Source organism: Labrus bergylta, chromosome 10, assembly GCF_963930695.1.
Source record: "Labrus bergylta chromosome 10, fLabBer1.1, whole genome shotgun sequence".
Taxonomy (NCBI): domain Eukaryota; kingdom Metazoa; phylum Chordata; class Actinopteri; order Labriformes; family Labridae; genus Labrus; species Labrus bergylta.
Window position 1 is genome coordinate 24,591,072 of NC_089204.1, and position 21,284 is coordinate 24,612,355.

The following is a 21,284-nucleotide window of genomic DNA, read 5'->3' on the forward strand; positions in this document are numbered from 1 at the left end:
GTAGTGGCAATCTGGCTGAGTCATGTGTGCACAGAGCCCCAAGGACAGCAGCAGCACGTGGAGTGAACTCCTCCATAATTTGACCAGCCCTTTGCTCTGATTTACATTTATGATTCCATGCATAAAGGTGAGCGTGACTCACACTCATAATAAGCCACAGCACCAATCAGTTAAGTCAACATGCTTGTTACACAATGATGAAGTGCAGGAAGCCTTAGCAGGTACTTCAGCGCTACTAGCAGAGGAGAAACGCTTACAATTTTGTGTTTCATAAAGCGGGGAAGATGTCATAAATAAGTGGTAAAGACCTAAAAAAACAAAAACCACAATATGCTCTTGTGGCTTGGTAAAGGATTCTTTTCAGTCAAGGTCAATTAGATTTAAAGCACTTGTGTGATGTAAAATACTTGAAAACAAGGTTTGTTGAGTTGTTGTATTTGTGTCTAAAAAAAGTATGAAACCTTTAAATAACATCATGGCATGATGTCGTCACCTCCGTGTCACTAATAACCATTCAGTGTTTTCACACAGGCACAACACTACAGAAAATTCCCCAAAGTTTTCAACGTGAGCTGTTTTTCGCTGCTGGACTCTGGAAAGAGGTTCCGCAGCCTCCGAAACAGAACTTCCAGGTTCTGTAACAGCTTCTTCCCACAGGCCATAAGACTTTTGAACAGGAAAAAATAATCCCTCCATTCCCCCTCAAACCCCCACACAGGACTACCTCACTGGACTGTAAAACACAATATAACGTGCAATATATTTATCTGTATAGTATTTTTACTCATAGTTTTTCTTTTTATATCTATTTATATCTGCACCTTATTTTTATTTTTTATATGTAAATACTTGCTGCTGTTTTTATCCTGCACTACAACGGGCCAAATGCAACGGAATTTCGTTCTTATCTGCACTGTAAAGTACAAGTTTGAATGACAATAAAGAAAGTCTAAGTCTAAGTCTAAGTCTAAGTTGTGTGAACACAGCAGGCAAAATGAACAGCGAGCAAAAGGGAGGGGGGCGATGATGTTTATGTCACATAATCAGTGGGCAACCAATGCAATCTCCACACGTAATGCTTCATATTCATCACTGCTTGCCATATTAACCACTCATTCATACGTGATGTGGAATTACTCTTAGCATTGATATGAAAGCAAAAAATGTCATCATAGCCTCGGACTCTTTTGCTTTGTCTGCCATTTCTGTGCCTTCCCTTTTACGTCATGTCCTGCTTCAAATCCCAACCCCCCTCACATCTGGCAGTGTTTGTTGAACGACATTAAAGGTTTACTGATTCTAAAAATGGTCAATTTAGTACAATCAGAATGCTTTATGATAGGTCAGTCTTCACTTGCCGGATTGAGTTTCAATTTATCTGAAAGTTTTAAAACACATAATGTCTGAGATCATGTCTCAAAGCCAGAAGCTATGTTGTGGCAACCAGCTACCATAAAACAAAGTGGATATCAATGACATGTGGCGTCCCCCAGGGTTCTTTTCTTGGCCCTCTATTATTCTCGCTCAAGTCATATCATACCCAACAATACAATTACTTATCAAACTTATGAAGAACACGGTTTCACTACGCCGTTTCAACAAGTGACTTTTGTACCTTGGAATCAGTCTAGTTTGAGCCAGTAAATAAAAGGAAGCAATTACATTCATTTATTTACAAGAGGTGCCTTAAATCACTGTATTTAGTAATAAAAACAAATTGAAGAGCTGACTTGAACACTGCCTGTGAACTTCTTCCCAGAACCAATAGAACCACATATTGAAGTTCTGCTGTTAGTTAATAAATCACTCAACAGTCTGGGATCGTGATAGATTTGTTTTTTCTGAAGAATATAATCCCAGGAGGAACCCCTTTGATTATTAGGAAGAAGCCAGCTAGAAGTACTACAAGTCCGAACAAAACAGGTTGTAGCTACTTTTAGCTAATATAGTGCAAACAGCCAGAACAGACTTCTTGATAACATCAAATTTGCCTCAGCCCAACCCTTTTTTAACTCTTAGTTTTACTCTATTGTTCTTCTCCCTTTCACTGATTGTCTTCTGCTTTCGGTAATTTTTCTTGTTCCAGTTGGGACAACGTAGAACTACACGGTAACTGTATTATTTTTCATTCTAGTTCTAGTAACCTATTACAGGTCATTTAATTCAATGTTTTTATGAAATGCTTTTTCTTGTTTTTATCGTAAGATGTTTTGGTTTGTTTTTTCCAACGCTCTTCATTGCTTTTGTTAAGCACTTTGTTTTGCCTTTGTGTTTGACATGTGCTATTCCAATAATAACGTGCCTCGCCTTAACTCAAGAGAGTTCAATCATCCATAAGAATCAATCAGATTAGATAGCCAGCATGAAGATAGTAACATGACTCTTAAACCTTATTAACAACTTAATGAATGAAGCATGAGTCTGCATTAGTACACCGTATTTATTAAATGAAATGAAGGAGAGACTGTTTCTTTCCTCAGTGTAGAGGACAGTACAACCAAAGAAAGTGCGCTGAATTGTTAATTTGTTCTTAAAACTGGGTAAATTGTGAGAAAACTGAATGAAGTCATGCTTATTCAGTTCTTTCCTGGTTAAAAATATTACAGGAGATCACAGCTTAGTATTTTCCACTTTAAACAAGGAGTGTTGTAAATAATTGAAACGCCACTGTATTGAAAAGGGTAAAAATAGATTACTCAATCAGCAGCGGCCCTGCTAATTTAGCACTTTATTATAGTGTATTCTATCACACTTTTTCTGATGCCACACAGAGGTGTAAACCGATATATAAAAATGATCCATCACTCTCCACAGAGAGATTTTTCTTTTTTACAAAGGATTTATCAAAGATTAAAAAATTGAAAAAAAAACCATGAAATATCTTCTTAATCTGGGCTTTAGTGAAAATGATGACATACCAGTAAAATCAACAATCACATTTGAGGTATCTGCTTTTTTCACTGTCATGATTGTACAGTACCCATTCACAATGTGTTTCTGGCTATTGCAGTCAGAGTCCGGACTTTGCACACATCTGCCACCTTCAGGCCGTACTCAGGTGCTGAGAAAGCAGCTCCCATCGTCACACAGGTGTTCCTGCACAGGGAAACACAATTACTCAGACAGCAACAGAACGAAACCTGTGTCTATAAGTGTCATCGCTCTTTGAGGAAAGGAATATTTACAAGTTAATGAGCATTAGTTGAGGCTTGAATAAAGTGTACCTGAACTTCATGGCAGAGTCTTTACTGGAGCGGGCTGAGCCGTGAAACTCTTGAGCCCCAGACCCCTCTAAAATTCTCTGCAGGTTTCTCTCCGTGATACCTCCTCCTGTATTGACAAATACATAAAAGTGAGGGAAGAAAAAACCTGTACAAACTGCATGAATAAAGCAAATGTATTTACCCGGCATGATGGCAATTCTCCCTTTAGCCTGTCGAGGGAAACAAAAGGTAAAGAATGTTCTGTGATGTTGGGAAGCTGCTCACAACAACAAATCAGCATAGATAACATGATTAATATGTTTCCATCAGGCAAACATGAATGCATACATGTCATTTATGCATACCTGATCTACAAGACGTTTAATGACAGGGAGTCCCTCCAAGGCAGAGGTGTCACAGCCGCTTGTGAGCACACGCTGGAATCCTAATGAAACCAGAGTCTCCAGAGCAACCGCTGGGTCATGAACCATGTCGAAAGCTGCAGTCAGATCATTATTAGTTTGATAAAGTGTGTTTTCAGACTCGATAACATGTATTATTAAGTCTTAAATGCACTCTGTCTAACTAAGCAGCAAATCAACAGGGAACAGGAAAGAAGCCTCAAGTGCTTATATTCTACAGAGGCGTTTTGTTTGATTATTTAGTATCAGGCTGATTTGTGTCCGCTGCAAAGAAATGTAAAAGTTTAAGTCTACATGTGATTAGAAAAAAGGAAAGAAAATGTTACCTCGATGGAAAGTGACAGGTAAAGGTCGAGCAGCAGCTAATGAGAAAAAGGTGTAAATTAGAACATTAATAATAAGAACAAGACAAGTCACATAATTAGATCTGTCCTTAATGTGAGGCCATGGTTTATTTTGTGCCACCTGCTGAAAAGTTTCACTCAAAGGCTGAAACTTCATTTTATTTTATTTTAAGATGCATTGCATAACTGCCATTATGAAGACAAGAGAGATCACACAAATGTGAGAATGCAAGAGGACAAAGAGTATGACGCACAGCTTCCATGAACTCTGTCAGACTACAAAAAAATGAACTCTAGAAGGAATTTGTAAAGCTCCTCGCAACAATAGCCCATTTTTCCACAGATTGGAAGGTATGTGAACAAAGAAAAAAGAAAGTATATAGATGTGTTTGAATCTTTAGCTTCATAGCAGATCAAGTCCTATAAATGTCTTTGTATGGTTTGTGATAAAATAGAAAAATGAGAAAATATGTGATTCTGCCAGGCACTAGAGTATTGGAAAATACCAAAGCTTATCTTGCTTTTCAACATTTTCTTAAGTTTTATGATTCAACAGGAGACGGTGATTTGACCCCTAGGATTGGATATCAAAGGGGATATGAGGTGAAAGTCATAATTTAGATATGGTAAAGATTTAAAAAGTTACTGGAACGGTGTCGATTTCAAGAGAAAAAAGATGACCCAAACTCTTCAACTGAGATTGAAAACACTGTTATTTTGTTGACTTGTACTTTTAGGAAAATATCTTCGAGCTTGAAATATTTCTAAATTTGATCGCAGGAAAAGCTCATTTCTTCCTAATAACATGAAAAACCTAAGTTCAATTCAGGTGATTCACTTGCATCAATAAAGACCCCTAGGACTGGAACATCTTAATGATATAAAGCCGCTGTAATTATGTTACATTTTTGGAAATGGGATTTTACAGAAGAGGTTTTTGGTTTGCTGAAGTTGAACAGAAAGAACATGTCGGCTCAGACAGAGTGCACTCTGAGCTCTAAGTGTACGCACTGTCATTTATTCGAAATGTCTTTTAAGGTTTCGTGAAATTCAACATGATGAGCTGTTAAATGATCTTGGCTGCCTTTGTTTAGTGCCCAATAAGGACATCAGATCTGAATATAAAGAGGCAGACATTACCCAGAAACTCCATACAGAGCTCTGCATCCACCCGTCCATCCTCTGTCAGGGCTCCCAGCACAAGTCCATCGGCCCCGTGGCTCTTCATCAGCTCTATGTCCTTTCTCATCACCTCCACTTCATGGTCTGAATACAGGAAGTCCCCACCACGGGGCCGTATCATGACGTAGACGGGGATTTTGACATACTGCTTAACTATCTGCAGAAGACCTTTGGGGAAGAAGAACAATGGTGGCATATCATAGAATAGAATAGAATAGAATAGAATAGAATAGAATCACTTTATTGATCCCAAACTGGGAATTTGTGGCGTTACAGCAGCAGGTTATCCAACACACAATATGAGTAAAAAAAACCCCACAATGTTAGCAAATCTAAACATAATATAATATTAAATACAAAGTAAATAAGTACTAAAAATATCAAAACTAAGAATGTGAATATATACAACCAGGATTTAACTAAGCATTCCTAGTCTGAAATAGGAAGATTAAATAAAATGTGCAAAAACAGAGTTGTAAATGGACAGTATTGACATAAGTTAAAGTGCATGAGTGTAGACATATAATAAGCAGAAACTATTCAATATAACGGCGAGTAGACAGACAAATGAAGTGAACATGAGTGCGGGGATAATTTGTAAATTTAAACATGTGCAGAACAGATTACAGTAAAGGAGAGACAGATATTATCATGATGACAGTTCTCTTTTTATGTGATTGTATGTGCTCGTCTGGTCCCATTTTTTTTTGTGTGTGTGTGAGATGAACAGAACAGAACAGAACAGAACAGAACAGAACAGAACAGAACAGAACAGAACACAACACAACAGAACAGAACAGAACAGAACAGAGCTTACCCAGACTGGGAGTGAGCCCTCCCTCCAGAAGACTAGTACATAATTCAAGCCGCCCTGCACCTGTCAGGAGGAGAGAGAAATGCTCTGAATGCATTTTACTTTTATGGTCAGACCTTTGATAAATTAAAGATTATTGCATGCTCTGAATATACAGATAAGCGCTGTGAGAAAACACTTCATTGTGTCTAATTGCACACAGATTTTCCCTCCCTCACTGGAAATAAAATAAGCAAAACTTCCTATGTCAAATTGCAGATTTCAAAGGAAAAAAAGCACAACAGTGTTAATTACACATTACCAACCTCCTCGTTCAGCATTGACAGCCGACTCCACGGAGTCCACACACACCTCCATTAAATACTCCTCTGCCATACTGAACTGGACAGTGGTCTGGACAGAGAGACAGAAAAACAAACAAGGAACAGGAAGACACACATGATGAACTCATAATAACCACGTGAATGTGTCTTTAGCTTTGAAGTTTGACTATCAAAACAACAACCTGTCAAATCCACTGTCAGTCGATTCATGGGCCCCTTGATAACGAAATTAAATCAATACATGACTTTTATTGCACTGACAGACTTTAGCACCAGCAGCCAGCCACTCACAGCCACCACAGAGATAAAGCGCTTTTCCGGTTAGTTGAATTTACAACACGGGGTAAAAGCGGTGGGCGGCTGTATTATAATAATAATAATAAGTGTATTTATATAGCGCTTTTCGCAGACAAAGGTTACAAAGTGCTTTACATAAAATAAAAAAAATAAAAACACAAAAAAAACCAGAATCCTTGTTGTCACTTGACAGGCGGCAGAAAAAAAGGGTAGCCGCCCATGTGGGATACGCCAAAACAGGCAAACGAGCACAGTCACCGTTTCTCTATAATACATTTTGAAAATGATAAATATTTTTATTATGTTTCGCTGTAAAAAGATCATGTTTCGTGACTCCTACAACAACAACAAAAATAAAAATAAAAATATTTGCGCATCTTTTTTTTTTGTGACGTCACAAGGTCAGAGTTGAACTCCGTTAGGAAACATGGTTTGGTAACATCCAGTTGCAGATTTTTTATTAACCTAAGTTGCAGCTTTCGTAAGAGCATTGCAGGGACACAGTTCACCGCCAGCAAACACTCGGACACAACGACCATGTTGCTCTCTTCGTTGCGGACAGCGTCATTGTGCGGCTGCAGACACGCCGGGAAGAGATTTCAACACGGCAATGTGAGTATAAACACAGCTGACGGTAGCTCCTAGCATTAGCTCTGGGGGAAAAAAAAAAAAAGGTCAGACGCGTTACAGCGAGATAGACAAACGTAACGACATGTTTCGTGAAGCGCACCCAGCTGGTAATCCCTTTGTTTGACTGTATTGCTGTTTGAATGTGTAATTCAAACCTTTAGGGGAGTTTAAAGTCGTCTGTCCTGCAGCAGCAGTCACGTCCTCATGTATCAGTTAACCAGACAAGCTAAATTAACCTCACATAACTCCCATCATCATCATCATCATCATCATCATCATCACGGTGTAAGACTAATAGACTGCAGGGTTGGTTCATAATGCCTGCTTTAAATTGCATGCACCTGATTGAACAGTTTTAACACGATACTAATCATATTTCCGGGTTGACAAAGTGTCTGACACATTGTCCTCTGTAGAAGATGTTCAGTGTGTAAATATGAGCTGCACACAGTTTTTTTTTTTTTTAATCTCGTAGAGGAACTTAAAGGCTGAAAGCAAAAATACGACAGTGTAGTAATTGTGTCTGCCGTAGGTTACATTGTCCTGCATGTCTCTGCATATTATGAAATCAATCAATCAAACTTTATTTATACAGCACCTTTCAGACAAATTAAATTGCAGTTCAAAGTGCTTTACAAGAGTGCAGAAAAGTTGTTGACAAAAAGTAGTTTATAAAATCATTGAGAGACTAATGCACACCAATAAGAACTAAAAAAATATATGTAAAAATAAAATAAAATAAAATACGACACATGAAAGCAACAAGATATTAAAATAAATACATAAGAGGAAAATATTTAAAATTGTAGTAGGATAAAAAAAGACAATACAGTAATGTTAAGATTTGAATTGATATAAAACACTATTTAAAAGCCAGACTGAAAAAATGAGTTTTAAGACTGCGTTTAAAAATCTCGATATTCTGAAAGACAGGTTGTAGCATCTATTAACGTAAACATAGATAATTTACAAATATTTACATTTCCTCAACAATCAGCGGCAAATGTGGTTAAGAGGAGCATGTGTCGTTTACGTTAATCACGTGACCGCTTATTATAACATCCTCAGGTGATTGTTACCGCCTCCTCATGTGATGGACATCAATGTAATATTTGAAGAGTCAACAGTCTTCTCAGAGACTTACCTCAGTTTTGATGCAGAGATTTCACGCCAATCAATGTTTAGGTCTGCAGTCGATGCTGCATGAAATGAACTTGTATTCTGAGCTTTAGTCCCTCTCTGTGTGCTGTTTGAAAGGTTTCTGTCTGCTCTGTGCAGACCAGTCAATCTATCAATATTTAGAAAGCGTCAAATCACAATGAAAAAAGGAATCTTATGACTCTTTACAAAAGGAGCAGGTTTGACCTTACTCCTTATAGTATTATTTACAGAGACCCACATGAATTAACTATTCACTGGGAAATAGGGTCAAGGAAAACATGTCCTTTTGACGATAGATTACTTCAAGGAGACCCACGCTCATTGCTCAGCCATCTGTCGCCACCAACTGGGTCAAGGAAGAGAGACAGACAAGGTCAAGGAGATGTGCAGTTGACAACTATGATCACAATAGTGATGCAAAACAGCATTTTCAGATAGTATTGATGTTTGGTTATACAATGAATAGTCAACTCTTAAAGTGGCAAACTGTTTCTTTATCATTTTTTTGTACGAGGGTGTTACAATGTGTAATAAAACAAAAAATAATCTTTACAAAACTGCTATCACAAAGTCTCTTCATTGCACTTTGTTTAAAATATTGCAGGCTATAGAACTCAGATTTTAAAAAACAGGAAAGGTGAATGCGTCGTTTATTAAGACTGATTGATTGATTGATGTTGTCCAGCAATATTTCAAGTCCACTCTCTCTCTTTTTCAATCAGCGAAGTCCACAGCTGCGACAATGGCTTGTGAAGAGAGGTCAGAGCACCATCACAGCAGAGGTGGGGGCCTCCTCCACCCCGGCAGCAGCTACCGTCCCCAACGCTGCCACAAATCGAATTCTGGGTCGCTGGTTACTGGGCTGCAGCGGGCTGGTGGTGGGGGCTGTCGTCTTGGGAGGTGTCACGAGGTAAGAGTGATGTGCCTGCTGCGTGTATGATAGCGTGTTCGAGTGTTTCTCACAGATACTTTCCGTTAACGTGCATCGTTTCAATCAGGTTAACAGAATCGGGCCTCTCCATGGTTGACTGGCATCTGGTGAGAGAGATGAAGCCACCGCAGTCACAGGCAGAGTGGGAGGCTGAGTTTGCCAAGTACCAGCAGTTTCCTGAGTTCAAGATGTAAGAGCCCGGCCTTTTCTCTTTTACTTTATCAACACACACAAACACACACAAGTCTCCATCACAGAAAATCAAAACAGGAGTTTTTAAACTGCTTCAGTTTTGATGTTGATTGACTTGTCTTTTTATAGACAAAAATCTTTCGATCTATGTTTTTAAAAATCTTTTTATAGTTCCCCCCCCCCCCATTTCCTGAAACTCTTGTTTGAGTATTTGTATTTAAAGATAAATGATCTGTTTACACTCTGTTTTCCCAGAATGAATCATGAGATGACTCTGCCAGAGTTTAAGTTTATTTTCTACATGGAGTGGGGTCACCGCATGTGGGGTAGACTAGTTGGACTTGCATACATCCTCCCCACAATGTACTTCTGGAAGAAAGGGTACTTCAATCGCTCCATGAAGGGGAAGGTGCTCGGGCTCTGTGGATTTGTCTTCTTCCAGGTAAGACTCATTGCTGCTTTGGCTATGCGGTCTGAGAGAGTTAATCCTTACTTCACTCTCAGTGATGCCAAGTTGCATGGAGATTAAGTTATGGTCCCACATAAAGAGGTGTATCATTGTTTGTGTCATCACAGGGCCTTCTGGGGTGGTACATGGTGAAAAGCGGTCTGGAGGAGAAGCCCGAGTCTCACGACGTCCCGCGGGTCAGCCAGTATCGCCTAAGTGCTCACCTCGGTTCTGCCTTGTTGCTCTACTGCGCCAGCCTGTGGACCGGTCTCACTCTGCTCCTGCCTGTTCACAAGGTACAGAGGCAGTCCTTTTCCTACAGACAAAACAACTGTTGTAGTTTCTGTCCAGATCTTTAGAAACATCAGAACTCTAAACTTTGGGTTTGTGTGGGTATGTCATCCACAGATGGCAGAAACCAAACAAATCATGCAGCTCAGGAGGTTTGCGAAGGGCACGGGTGGTCTCGTCTTCCTTACCGCACTTTCAGGTACAGTGTACATTTATTTCACGCATGTATGCATTACATTTAAATTCCTTCCTCTCAGCTAATCAATACAGTCATGAGTACTTTCAGTTTTCATATTTGAAGCCCAGGAAGTACAGTACATGACGGTCTCCTGTATGGCATATTCAGAGATTAAATGCATTAAATTATGCTGCACACTGTTAAAATAGATAAGAATGCAAACTATACATATGCAGACATGTGTAACCGTTTTACAAATGATGTCTTAGGTGCTTTTGTGGCTGGTTTGGATGCCGGGCTGGTGTATAACTCCTTCCCTAAAATGGGAGAGCGATGGATCCCTGATGATCTGCTGGCATTCTCCCCTGCTCTCAAGAACGTCTTTGAAAACCCAACAACAGTGCAGTTTGACCACAGAGTACTGGTATGTCGTCACAGAAATAACCCCGTGGGAAACATTTGAACACTTCAACACAGTAAACTATGAACCAATGGATGGTTGTTGAAGATCTTTTGTGCTTGTCTTTTTTCCTAGGCGGTCTCTTCTTTGACAGCGATTACAGGCCTTTATCTTTTCTCAAGGAGGATGGTACTACCCCGAAGGGCCAAGATCGCTATCAGCCTCCTCACTGCAATGGCCTATGGACAGGTAGGCTGTTCGTCAGACCGGAAACAAGTCGATTCAATCCCCTTGGTCTTCAGTGTAACTCAAAACTATGTGTTTGTGTTTCTCAGGTCGCCCTCGGTATCAGCACCCTGTTACTGTATGTTCCCACTCCACTGGCAGCGACTCACCAGTCCGGCTCCGTGGCTCTTCTCTCGCTGGCCATTTGGGTTCTGGCAGAGCTCCGCAAGATGCCCAAGTAAATGCCTGCACCTTTTATGGACAAATCCAAATCCCAACTAGCCACACCTCAAGCCCTCTTGGAGTCAGAAGTTTAATCTTGAACATGCATCCAGGAACAAAAAAAATTAAATTGGATGCATTGATTGTTGAACTGCTTTTCACTATGTATCTGTTGAAGCATTGACCCTGTAGTGCTGCAAAGTAAACCTCATGCAGTGGTTTTGAATTTGATCATCACACCATTACTGAAGCAGTAATGTTATGAGTGTCAGTGACTAAAATTACAAGAACACATCAAGGCTGGCAGTGAGGAAATTGACTGAACTCTTTTCGGATGCATGTTGTGATCAGAGGATGACAACTTGGTGCGATTTGTTTTTTTTTTGTTTTGTTTTGCAAGGAAATCAAACAAAAGATGCTGAAAACAAAACAAGCTACATTTTCATTTCTGTTCAGCTCTAATGACGCAGAAGAAGGATCTTGATTGAAGGGTACATACTTTATCAGAATCATGCAGGAGTGTGTTAAGTTGACTGATTTGCAGCTGTTTTTGTTCCTGTCATCAGTTTAAACAGGATATTACTCTATTTGTCACACACTGCCTTTAAATTGAATCAGAAGTGGCTTTTGGGATTACATGTAAAATGATGTATATTTAAGTTATGAAACATTGCTTTAGTTTGATACATTATATTATAAAAGATATGTGGGGACTTGATTTGTGCTTTGTACTGTACCTTTAAAAATGTAAAGCTAATATCTTGTCTTATTTCAATAAAGATGATTATGTTACAGCTTTGACAATTCAAACTCCCGTCCATGTTTTTTGCATAGTAACTGTGATTTTTATTGTCTCTGTACAAAATATACACAATTTAAATACGTAATGCAACCAGTTGAGGCTAGCTAACTAGACAGTCAGTACAGCAGGTTAGTAGGTTTTCATTGTTCTAGACACAGTACATGCGGGTATAGACAGGTTTTTAATCGTGGTCAGGGGTGGAAGGTCAAGACTGTAGGCAAAGAACAATCGGAGCAGATCTAATCCCCCCCCCCCATTAAATAAATTATGTAAGAAAAAAAAATTCACAGGAAAGTAACAAATTGAACTGTGGGAAGTGCATATCTTCATCAGGGCCTCAATGCACCCTGAGCTGTGCTCTAATAGGAACGAGAGGGTTGGGTGAGTGGAAAGGCGCCCTAAACATGTAGAGAACATTATTGCTATTCCATATTTGTATATGCATTTGAAAGACACCACAGCCTATTGAATGATGTCATCACATGCCTCTTTTACTCGTACAATCTTCGAGTTCTAGTTTGAACTGAAGCAAACCAAGAAATATCTGAAAATTATAAAATAATCCGGGTTTAAATTGTTGTTCTACACCTCAGGTTGGACAGCATGTAGGTAGACCGTAACACTAAATAACATCCTTTATCTCTGATTGCCCCTTGCCTCATGTACTACACAGCATCTCCCTCTCTCTTCACCCGAAGGTGGGCTTTATGTCTGAACTTAGAGTGGCTCTGAATACCTCTTTATATCTTCTCTTTGGTGTTGCAGAGAGAGGGAGAATACGAAATGGAGAGGGGCATAAAAAACAATGTTATTAAACCATGTCTCTCTCGCTACAGTACACATACACTCTATACCTAGTTGAAACTGATTGAGCCTAATTTAATACAAAAAAGGTTTTCTACATTTTCTTTGAGGGGGGGGGGGGAGTGGTAGAATCTGCTACAACCACATGACTTCTGATTACAAGAAGTTCACAAATACAATCTGCGATCTAATAACTTCCCCTTGAATGTAAATTGATCAGACTAGTATGACTGTGGTAGTCAAGTCCTGTGTTGAGAGACACTGGGGTGGTCAAAACAGCTGGATACTTTGACTATAGTGCAATCCCCACCTTGTACTGCCTAACATCACTTCACTGAGAATGCTAAAAATGTACAACAGTCATTAGACACCTACAGCTAGGACTGTAATATTTGGAAGGCCGGGTACTATTCCTCCAGGGTCCTGTGAAGGGGGATCCTCTTAGAGTCTCACATGGGTAAGATGGACAACATCTCTTTCTGTAACACATGCACACACACATACACAGAGGGTGAGGCACCTGTGAATGACTGGGAACAGCAGACAGACAAGCAGACTTTGGAGTATCTCTGTAAATACATAATTGGATATTAGTGACATCATCATGCGATATTGAAATCAGTTCGTGGTGGAAATCCTCCATAGAACAGGATCGCCGGGATCTCAAATTTATCATTTGTTTCCTAAAAGAGTGTCTTTCTTACTCCACTAGATGGCGGCAGACTCATATTTATCTTTCATGGCTGGGGTATGAGCGGTCTGGCAGCTCCAGGGAGGTGTGACATCCACATGCACAGAGACATGGGGTCCAATTTTAAAAAAATCCAAATCTTGGCCATCACAGGGAAAAAGGGGAAAAGTAATCCTAGGAGACATTTACGTTACCATTACAGGCTGTCATAGTTCCTCCATCAGTAATGGTAATAAATGAAAAGAAAAAAGGACAGTCTTTGTTTTGCCCGCTGCTTTGTCTTCTTTCTCTGTGTCTCTGGGGTACAACTAAGGTTCAGCATGTTGAGCGAAGGTGTTGGGATACCTCCATAGTTGCTTGTAGAAATGCCACCAGGGGTCCAGGAAGAGGGCGAGGACCCCTTACAGCCCTCTGGACTCATACTGAAGCTCTCGACACAAAGCACAAGCTCGCAAGTCTGAAAACAGACATACACACACATTCATAACTCTTTCTCTCCTTTTTTTTTTTTTAAACCCAGTTCCTCTTCCAAACACACACATTCCCCTCCCTGGTGCCCGCTTTGTCTCTGATCCAGGCTTTTAGATGACGTTGTCAAACAGCTGCATGGACTGCATGATGTTCTCGTCCTAGGTGGAGACAAAAGGTTTGGATAAGGCAAAGTAAGGGAAAGGGGTACTTTGAAAATATCATTTTGCTTTCTTGCTGAGAGGTAGATAAGATCAGTGATGACACTTATGGACAAAGATAGAGTTAGGAGACAATTAGCTTAGCTTAGTTTAACATAATGAGCTTCAAACAGCTACCTGCCAAAGTAACTAGAAATAAAATAAGAAGACCTACAAGCATATCTAAAGCTTATTTATGCACAGGCTTGTTTGTTTTATGTCCACACATAAAAAAAATCATTCTAAACGACAGGTTGTGGTTTTTAGAGGTGTCATGTGCTGTAAATATTTCATTGCCTGGCTAAGTAATTTCCTGGAGTCACAGGAAATCCTACCAGCATCTTGTCTCTGCTGCATACTTGAAGCACAGACATGAAAGTGTTGTCATCCTTTTCATCTAACTCTTGACAAAAATGCAAATAAGTGTGTTTTCCAAAATATCTTTTACTTTTTAAGAAAGAAAAATCCGCTTTTCTTCCTTACCTTTTTGCAAGACTCAATGAACTCGTCTATGGTGACCACCCCGTCTTTATTCCGGTCCATTTTCTGGAAAGAAAGGTGAGCCAAATATTTAGTTATGTATTTTTAAAAACTTTGGCACTTTGTTTTCTCATACAAATCTTCCTCTCTGTCATTTTTCTGTAGTACTAAACAGTGAAGACTGTTGATGTTGACCTGGAAGAAGCTTTCCACATGATCTCTTGGAGCGTCGTCCTGCATAGTGGGGTATGTGTATTTCCCCATCATGTCATAAATAGACCTCATGATGTCCAACATTTCCTGTGAAGTGAAGAACAAATGGGAGTTCTCAATATTAAAGTATGAATGTGATGCACTCTGTGATAAATGTCCTGGGGAGTTCATCTCTGAACCTCATTTCCTCCAAAAATTTGAATGAACAATTAACAAATTACGGACACGACCTTGTAGTCCTCATTAGTAGCTGCAGCCCTGATTAGAAGCCATTATGGCAAGTAATTTAGAGAAAAGTTAGAACTGTGTGTCCATGTGTGTGTCCATGTGTGTGTGTTACCTCTTTGGTGATGCAGCCGTCCTTGTTCAGGTCATAGAGGTTGAACGCCCAGTTTAACCGGTCATTAATGGTCCCTCTCAATATGATAGACAGGCCAAATACAAAATCCTGAGATTGAAAGGGGGAACAAGTTACTCCAGTGTTTGGCATCTCTGAGATCTTGACACAGCATTAATGTCTGCTGGCAGCTATTTAGAGGGAATTCATATTTGTATGGACACTGCTGTGGTAGCAAGTTTCACTGGATCACGTGTTTGCTTTAATCTCTAAAAAGGAAGCTGATAGAATAATTGACTCACCTCAAAACTAATGGAGCCGTTCTTGTCTGTGTCGAAGGCTTCAAACAGGAAATGTGCATACATACTTGAATCTGCAAAAAGATAGAGACTTACAGTGACCTGCATGCCCTCAAACAGTGACGTTAAGTCTTTGAACAGCTAGGACTTGCGGCGAGCTAAATATAGCAAAGAAATGAGAATCATTTCAAATAAAACTGGAGGCGAGTGGTTAACATTTCATCAAGCTAAATATCATGAAATGAAAAATTGCCCTGACTTTCTGCAGTGCTTTACAATAGTTCAGCAGAGCAGATCTATAATGACTTTATTATGTTAATTTCCGTGTGATGATGAAAAGCTCTATGTGAGGCTCTACACAGTTAAATAAACGACATTATTTACATTTTAACCTAAATGAAGATAAAAAGTGTTGTGTAAATAAAAGTCTATAATGGAAACAGGTGGAGATCTACAGGTTTAGTGGTAAGAGTTGACAACTCACCTCCCTGCGGAAAGAACTGGGAGTAAATGGTCTTAAAGTTCTCCTCATTAACCACACCACACGGACACTCCTGGGAAACAAATCAAGAAAACTCATTAGTTACCATCTAGCACAGGATATAAAGGTAAAATCAGGTCACGCTAGACTGCAACCACAACCATGCATCTACAATTTTTAAGGTTTATCTGTTGTCACTCCTGGTTTGTAATTGTCTTCTTTGGCCACACCTACATTTTTGAAGCCCCTGTAAAGGACTTGAAGCTCCTTCTTGGTGAACTTGGTCTGCTCCTGCAGCTTGTCCATGCTTTCAGGGCGATGACACACAGTGGACAGCTCAAAGTCATCCTCCACGCTGTCTGTGGGAGAAAGAGACCAGGGTCAATCATCGTTTATCATATGTGCACCCACAACAGCCTCCAGGGTGGTTATGACCTCGTTGTAATTAAGTCATCAAGCTGAAAATGAGCTCAGGATTAGCATTAAGGATAAAGCCTTATCATTTTTACACAGGGCTCAATGATATACAGGCTATTTATTTACTATTTTAATCATTATTATGTTATTCTAAAGCATAAAGTTATTCTCTACACATAAATTTGGGTTATAATCTCAAGAGGTTTCAACACATTTTTTTGTTACAGCCCAGGCTACTGCTTTTCTTGTCAAAGAGGTTAAGTTTAGTTTATTTGCAAAATGTTGAGAAAGTCAGATGGAGAAAAAAAGTGAATACAAATTAATCACATGTGCAGGTGAGGTAGAAACCCACTGTGGGCTTCTCTCTTAAACCTCACCTAAAAAAATGAACAAAAATTTAATTAAATAAAAAAAACAAAAAACAGTATAAAGCTAGAAAATCATCAATAAGAGCAACACAGCTCATACTGAAAGTTGAAAACACAACAAACATAACAAAATCAGGAAAAATTAATCTCATTTTGTGTCCCATAAATGAACCCCATGGTATCTTATCGATACTTGTTTGTGATTTTCTAGTCGAATAATAGTTGACTTGTGACGTTTTTTTGGTAAGTTTGGAGCCTATATGTATTTCACTTTAGAAATAAGGGTAGGCCTACATATTTGAAGAATATAAATATAAGAAATAATCAACATGTTACACACATAAAAGTGGAGAGGTTGCATCACAGGACTTGGAGAAATTTACCGATCTCACAAAACGTTTCTGCACCATTAGAATTTTCTGGAGACGATGTGGGGGAAATGTTGGCCCATAAGTGAGATATGGATCTAAAAAAAGCTACCAATCTAACTATTGAACAGTAAAACATACAAATCCATGTATAAAAACCTGGGGAGACAGTAGCCTATGTTGAGCAAGTGAGATATCAACATTTATGAATCTACTGTGGTGGAGAAGCTACTGACAGCGATACAGGGATGGCGAACAGAAACAGCTAACTGTGTAGTTAAGACATAGCTTATTTTAAAAAAAGAACTATCAACTCATAGCATGTGTCATGTGTAAATGTTTTAGTCTTTTAGGACCTACTATTTTGACCTCACTTTAACCTTAAACAGGCTTGTAACTTTGGTGATAGCAGATAGGCTAGCTAAAATTGGTGGCTAACAACAACAACTACAGTAGCAAGGACATAGCGTTTTCCACCGATACAAAACAAAACTGTCAACTCACAGCGGGTGTCATAAAACGTTTTTAAACCTTTAAACCTACTATTTTGACCTTGCTTTAATTTAAGTCAGCCTATCTGTTAAAGTAGGCTACACACACTCATACACAGACGCACACACAAACGTGCCATATTGCCATCATGAACAGCACACGCTTCAAATCAAAACATGAGAAAACAGGTGTGACCCATTAGCAGCAAAATACTGTTTTACAAAGTTTGAGTGCTTTTGTGTTTCTTGATGTGACTTGTGGGTTAAATGGTGAATCTTCTTAATTTCACCGAAGAGGCAGGACACATGTAAAAGTAGTGAGTACATAGAGAGTAAAGGAGAACTTGCTTTCACTGATTGAGGGAGCAACCGAGGGCTGGCAGCATGGCAGCAGCTTGAGGAATCGCTGCTTTATGGTTTTTTTGCTTTGGCTGTTGGAAGGATTACCTGAAATCACCAACCATATATCACAAAGGTTAGGCACGCGCACACACACAAGTCTGCAAATGTTTCACACACACACACACACACACACACACATGCCTGAACTCCATGCAACGGACAGACGCAACAACATCATGCCGTTAAATGCCTGCTGACCTGGCTGAGCGCTGGGAGACCATAACTACCACTCCATTCAGTGGATACTGCCAAACAGCGACAAAACAGCATGAACCCTAGAAATACACAGTATCCCTCATCAGACTGGCTTATATCACAATGCGGCTTTCAGCAAACCCTGTGAAAAACCAGCTGAGAGTATCAATTCAAGAGACAAGTTAAACATCAACAGTTTTAATTCACCATCGGCTTAAACAAGGATTTAATTTGTGACAGTAGAAAGTCATTCTCCAGACAAATGTAATGAAAAACCGCCTCAAAAAGAGCCCATCACAAATACCAGCATACTGTAGAGCCATTTCATCTCAAAGCAAACACATTTCATGATGCCCGTTTTTCTGTGTTTCACACAGTGGAAATGACAGGCACATTTGCACACATGGACCCTTTTACTTACTTTTTCCTCCTAGTTTCCATGGTAACAGTCCCTGTACCCCTTTCAGCAGGACCCCAGCAGTCTGAGGGATGAAGGCCATGATGGGGTGAAAACCAGTAGATCCACAGTACCTCCCCTCACAGCTATCTATCCTCTGTGATGTGTCACCTCTGTTTTCTCTGGTACTCCTGACCCGAGTCTCTGGTGTCATTTGGAGCCAGAGCAGGCAGAGAACATTGTCCAATGGATACCAGATTAAAAGCAAACAGCTGCCTAGTACAAGCCCAGCCCTCTGCCTTGGGGCAGGGTCTGTGTTTTAAGTAAGTGCATTATCTTTTTCCAAATGGACCAAACAGGTGACCACATTTTAATATCAACCAAATCAGAGGACTTATTAAGAAAGGTGGTGTCTCATTGTGCAGTGATATGGTTTGCAGGCCTTATTGTGAATAACTCTTACCCTTTATAAAATAAAAACGGATGAGTTACAAAAATTCACCCCCCATACAGTGTGTGTCGCATGAGAAATTAGCTAATCAGAGCAATTTGTTTTTTTTAACCAGGCTGCAAACATTTTAATTTCTGCTGTAAAAAATGACTTTTTCGACTGGGTGTGTATGTGACTTCAGGTGTTTCTGCAGCCAGCCTCAAGTGGACACTTGAAGAACTGCAAGAGTTTGCACTTCCATATCAGGTTCATTTTTAAATAATGGAGGTTGCTTATTGGTTGTTACCGGATGAGGAGGAAGCTATTAGATAAGAACAACTCTCCAAAAGGGTTTGCTTGAAACTGATTAGTTTGTTTTGAAAATTACTGTTTCAGATGTAAAGGAAGATAAAAATCTAACTATACTTGCCAAAAATTTGACGACAGCATGGTAACTCATTCTGCTCAAGCTGCTCTGTGGGAAACATGATCAAAAGCTCCAGCACATCTATCAATGGACCTTGAGGTGAGACTGTTTCCACGTCTGGTTGTAACTTTCTTATTCTGAAATACTGTATACAGAATGTATCATGTTGTAAAATGTCTTTGTATGATTTCTTAGTACATAATTAATATAAATACTGTTACTGTAGTTAAGTCAAATTGAAATTTCCAAGCTGTAGGAGAAGCTTCATGTAGTAAACATTAAATGATACTCTTGTTTTAATGTCCCATAATTATTAAATACATGTACTAAGATACTGATCACAGAAGCCTGGGTTAGAACTAGGGAGTGACCCATAGATCTGATTATTATTGTGTTACAGATGCAGATTGTTTATGGGTGTGGGTGAACTAAATTTAATTTCAAACGTCTGCTCTGAATGCTTAGACGAAGATAGATTAAAAACAAAAACAAAAAAGGACTTGTGCTCTGAATGGAAAACGGAGCTTGAAATACTTGTAAGGACCATGAAAGTCAAATCTACTTGAAACTGTCAGGTTCTTAGATATGTGTCTTTTAAGGACTGAGACGTTCCTCTCTCTCTATCTCACAGGCCTCTCTCCATCTCCTCTGCTTTTTCTCCTCTGTGATTTTGCACTTTACTGATATTTCCTGCTTGTTGTGATGCCTTTGAGAAAGTGTGCTCCGGCTGTCTTGGACAAGTCTGTTTTGGAATAGAGATGTTATATCTCAGAGGAATTAACCTGATTTTGACACACACACACACACACACACACACACACACACACACACACACACACACACAAGCCCAACTCTTTATGGTCCCCTATTTTCATAGGAAACATGCTTCTAAAACATATTTACCAAATCTATCTTCAACCTTATCTATCATTTCATTCAGTTCATGGATTCATGTATTGTAACTATCTTTGAGTCACAGAGATCGTATTTATCCTTGTGTCATATATTGATTAATCTCTATTTAAACATGTAATATCTAATATATTGTATCTATCCGCCCATTATTTTGTATTGTACTCGCCTATCTTTCTTCATACCGTATCTAACCTTATATGCTATTGTTTGGTATCATATATCTTGTTTTCTGTATGGTATGGTACGTTGTTGTTCCCTTTGCTATTGTATCGCATCGTATTGCAACATATGGTATCAATACAATCTCAATCCATCCATCTTTCACAGCTTTTTTCCAAGTATACTTAAAAAGCATCCACTTAGAATTAAGAAACAACTCTTAATATGGAATTGATATCTCTGTTGTATCTCTCACATTTCATGTAACAGAAGGATTTGGTTGAAGACAGACCTTTGTTAAAAAAAAAAGAAGGTTTTTGCCCTCACTTGGCTTTTCAAAGTAACATGAGATCATTTAGATCCTCTGCCTTTGAAGTTCAAATTGTTTTTTTGAGTGGCACCAACAATAAGACCTGAAATTCTTTCATTCTCGCTGAATAGACAGAAAGATGGAAACTGTCTGCATCTCTTCAGGCAGGAAGACACTGTCTGGGTTTTTCTGCAGCCGTGCAGCTTCATTACATTCTTACTTAAGAGTGTCATGTAGTTATTGTGCAATTAGAGTTCAACAGTGTCCCCCCCAGGGTACACTGACACACACCATCACAGCTCTTCAGGATATAAGAAAAACAGGTCTATTTTTAGCCTGATGGCAAAGCATTTTTTGCCAATATACC

The 21,284-nt window shown here is 39.3% G+C and overlaps 3 protein-coding genes across 9 annotated transcripts in view; 1 reads left to right on the forward strand and 2 right to left on the reverse strand.

The window, feature by feature from the left end:
• Positions 1-2,426: 2,426 nt before the first annotated feature.
• Positions 2,427-7,395, reverse strand: cutc (cutC copper transporter homolog (E. coli)). 2 transcript variants are annotated; one of them, XM_065959217.1, is made up of 9 exons: positions 7,371-7,395; positions 6,271-6,358; positions 5,969-6,028; positions 5,110-5,319; positions 3,952-3,987; positions 3,569-3,702; positions 3,406-3,433; positions 3,225-3,330; positions 2,427-3,096 (listed from the first exon to the last, which is right to left on the reverse strand). In XM_065959217.1, exons 2-9 carry the CDS (start codon positions 6,338-6,340, stop codon positions 2,985-2,987), a joined length of 756 nt encoding a protein of 251 aa, XP_065815289.1. In that variant the 5' UTR covers positions 6,341-6,358; positions 7,371-7,395; the 3' UTR covers positions 2,427-2,984. The 2 variants fall into 2 exon arrangements, with proteins under 2 accessions (XP_065815289.1, XP_020498566.1); XM_020642910.3 differs by lacking the exon at positions 7,371-7,395 and adding an exon at positions 6,471-6,622.
• Positions 6,983-12,073, forward strand: cox15 (cytochrome c oxidase assembly homolog 15 (yeast)). Its single transcript, XM_020642950.3, has 9 exons — positions 6,983-7,197; positions 9,099-9,286; positions 9,375-9,497; positions 9,755-9,941; positions 10,076-10,243; positions 10,356-10,437; positions 10,686-10,840; positions 10,952-11,065; positions 11,152-12,073. Exons 1-9 carry the CDS (start codon positions 7,123-7,125, stop codon positions 11,281-11,283), a joined length of 1,224 nt encoding a protein of 407 aa, XP_020498606.2. The 5' UTR covers positions 6,983-7,122; the 3' UTR covers positions 11,284-12,073.
• Positions 12,074-13,766: 1,693 nt separating this feature from the next.
• The window catches only part of LOC109990751 (Kv channel-interacting protein 2), a 107,936-nt gene continuing 100,418 nt past the window's right edge, over positions 13,767-21,284 (reverse strand). For 4 of the 6 annotated variants that reach the window (XM_020642958.2, XM_020642957.3, XM_020642956.3 and 1 more), the window contains exons 2-8: positions 16,273-16,397; positions 16,042-16,111; positions 15,561-15,631; positions 15,262-15,369; positions 14,904-15,008; positions 14,712-14,774; positions 13,767-14,189 (exon numbers count right to left, since the gene is read on the reverse strand). In XM_020642958.2, the coding sequence (XP_020498614.1) occupies positions 14,142-14,189; positions 14,712-14,774; positions 14,904-15,008; positions 15,262-15,369; positions 15,561-15,631; positions 16,042-16,111; positions 16,273-16,397 (590 nt within the window). In that variant the 3' untranslated portion in view covers positions 13,767-14,141. Of the gene's footprint in view, positions 14,190-14,711; positions 14,775-14,903; positions 15,009-15,261; positions 15,370-15,560; positions 15,632-16,041; positions 16,112-16,272; positions 16,398-18,026; positions 18,130-21,284 lie in introns of all 6 variants that reach the window. The other 2 variants (XM_065959216.1, XM_020642953.2) reach the window with 2 other exon arrangements.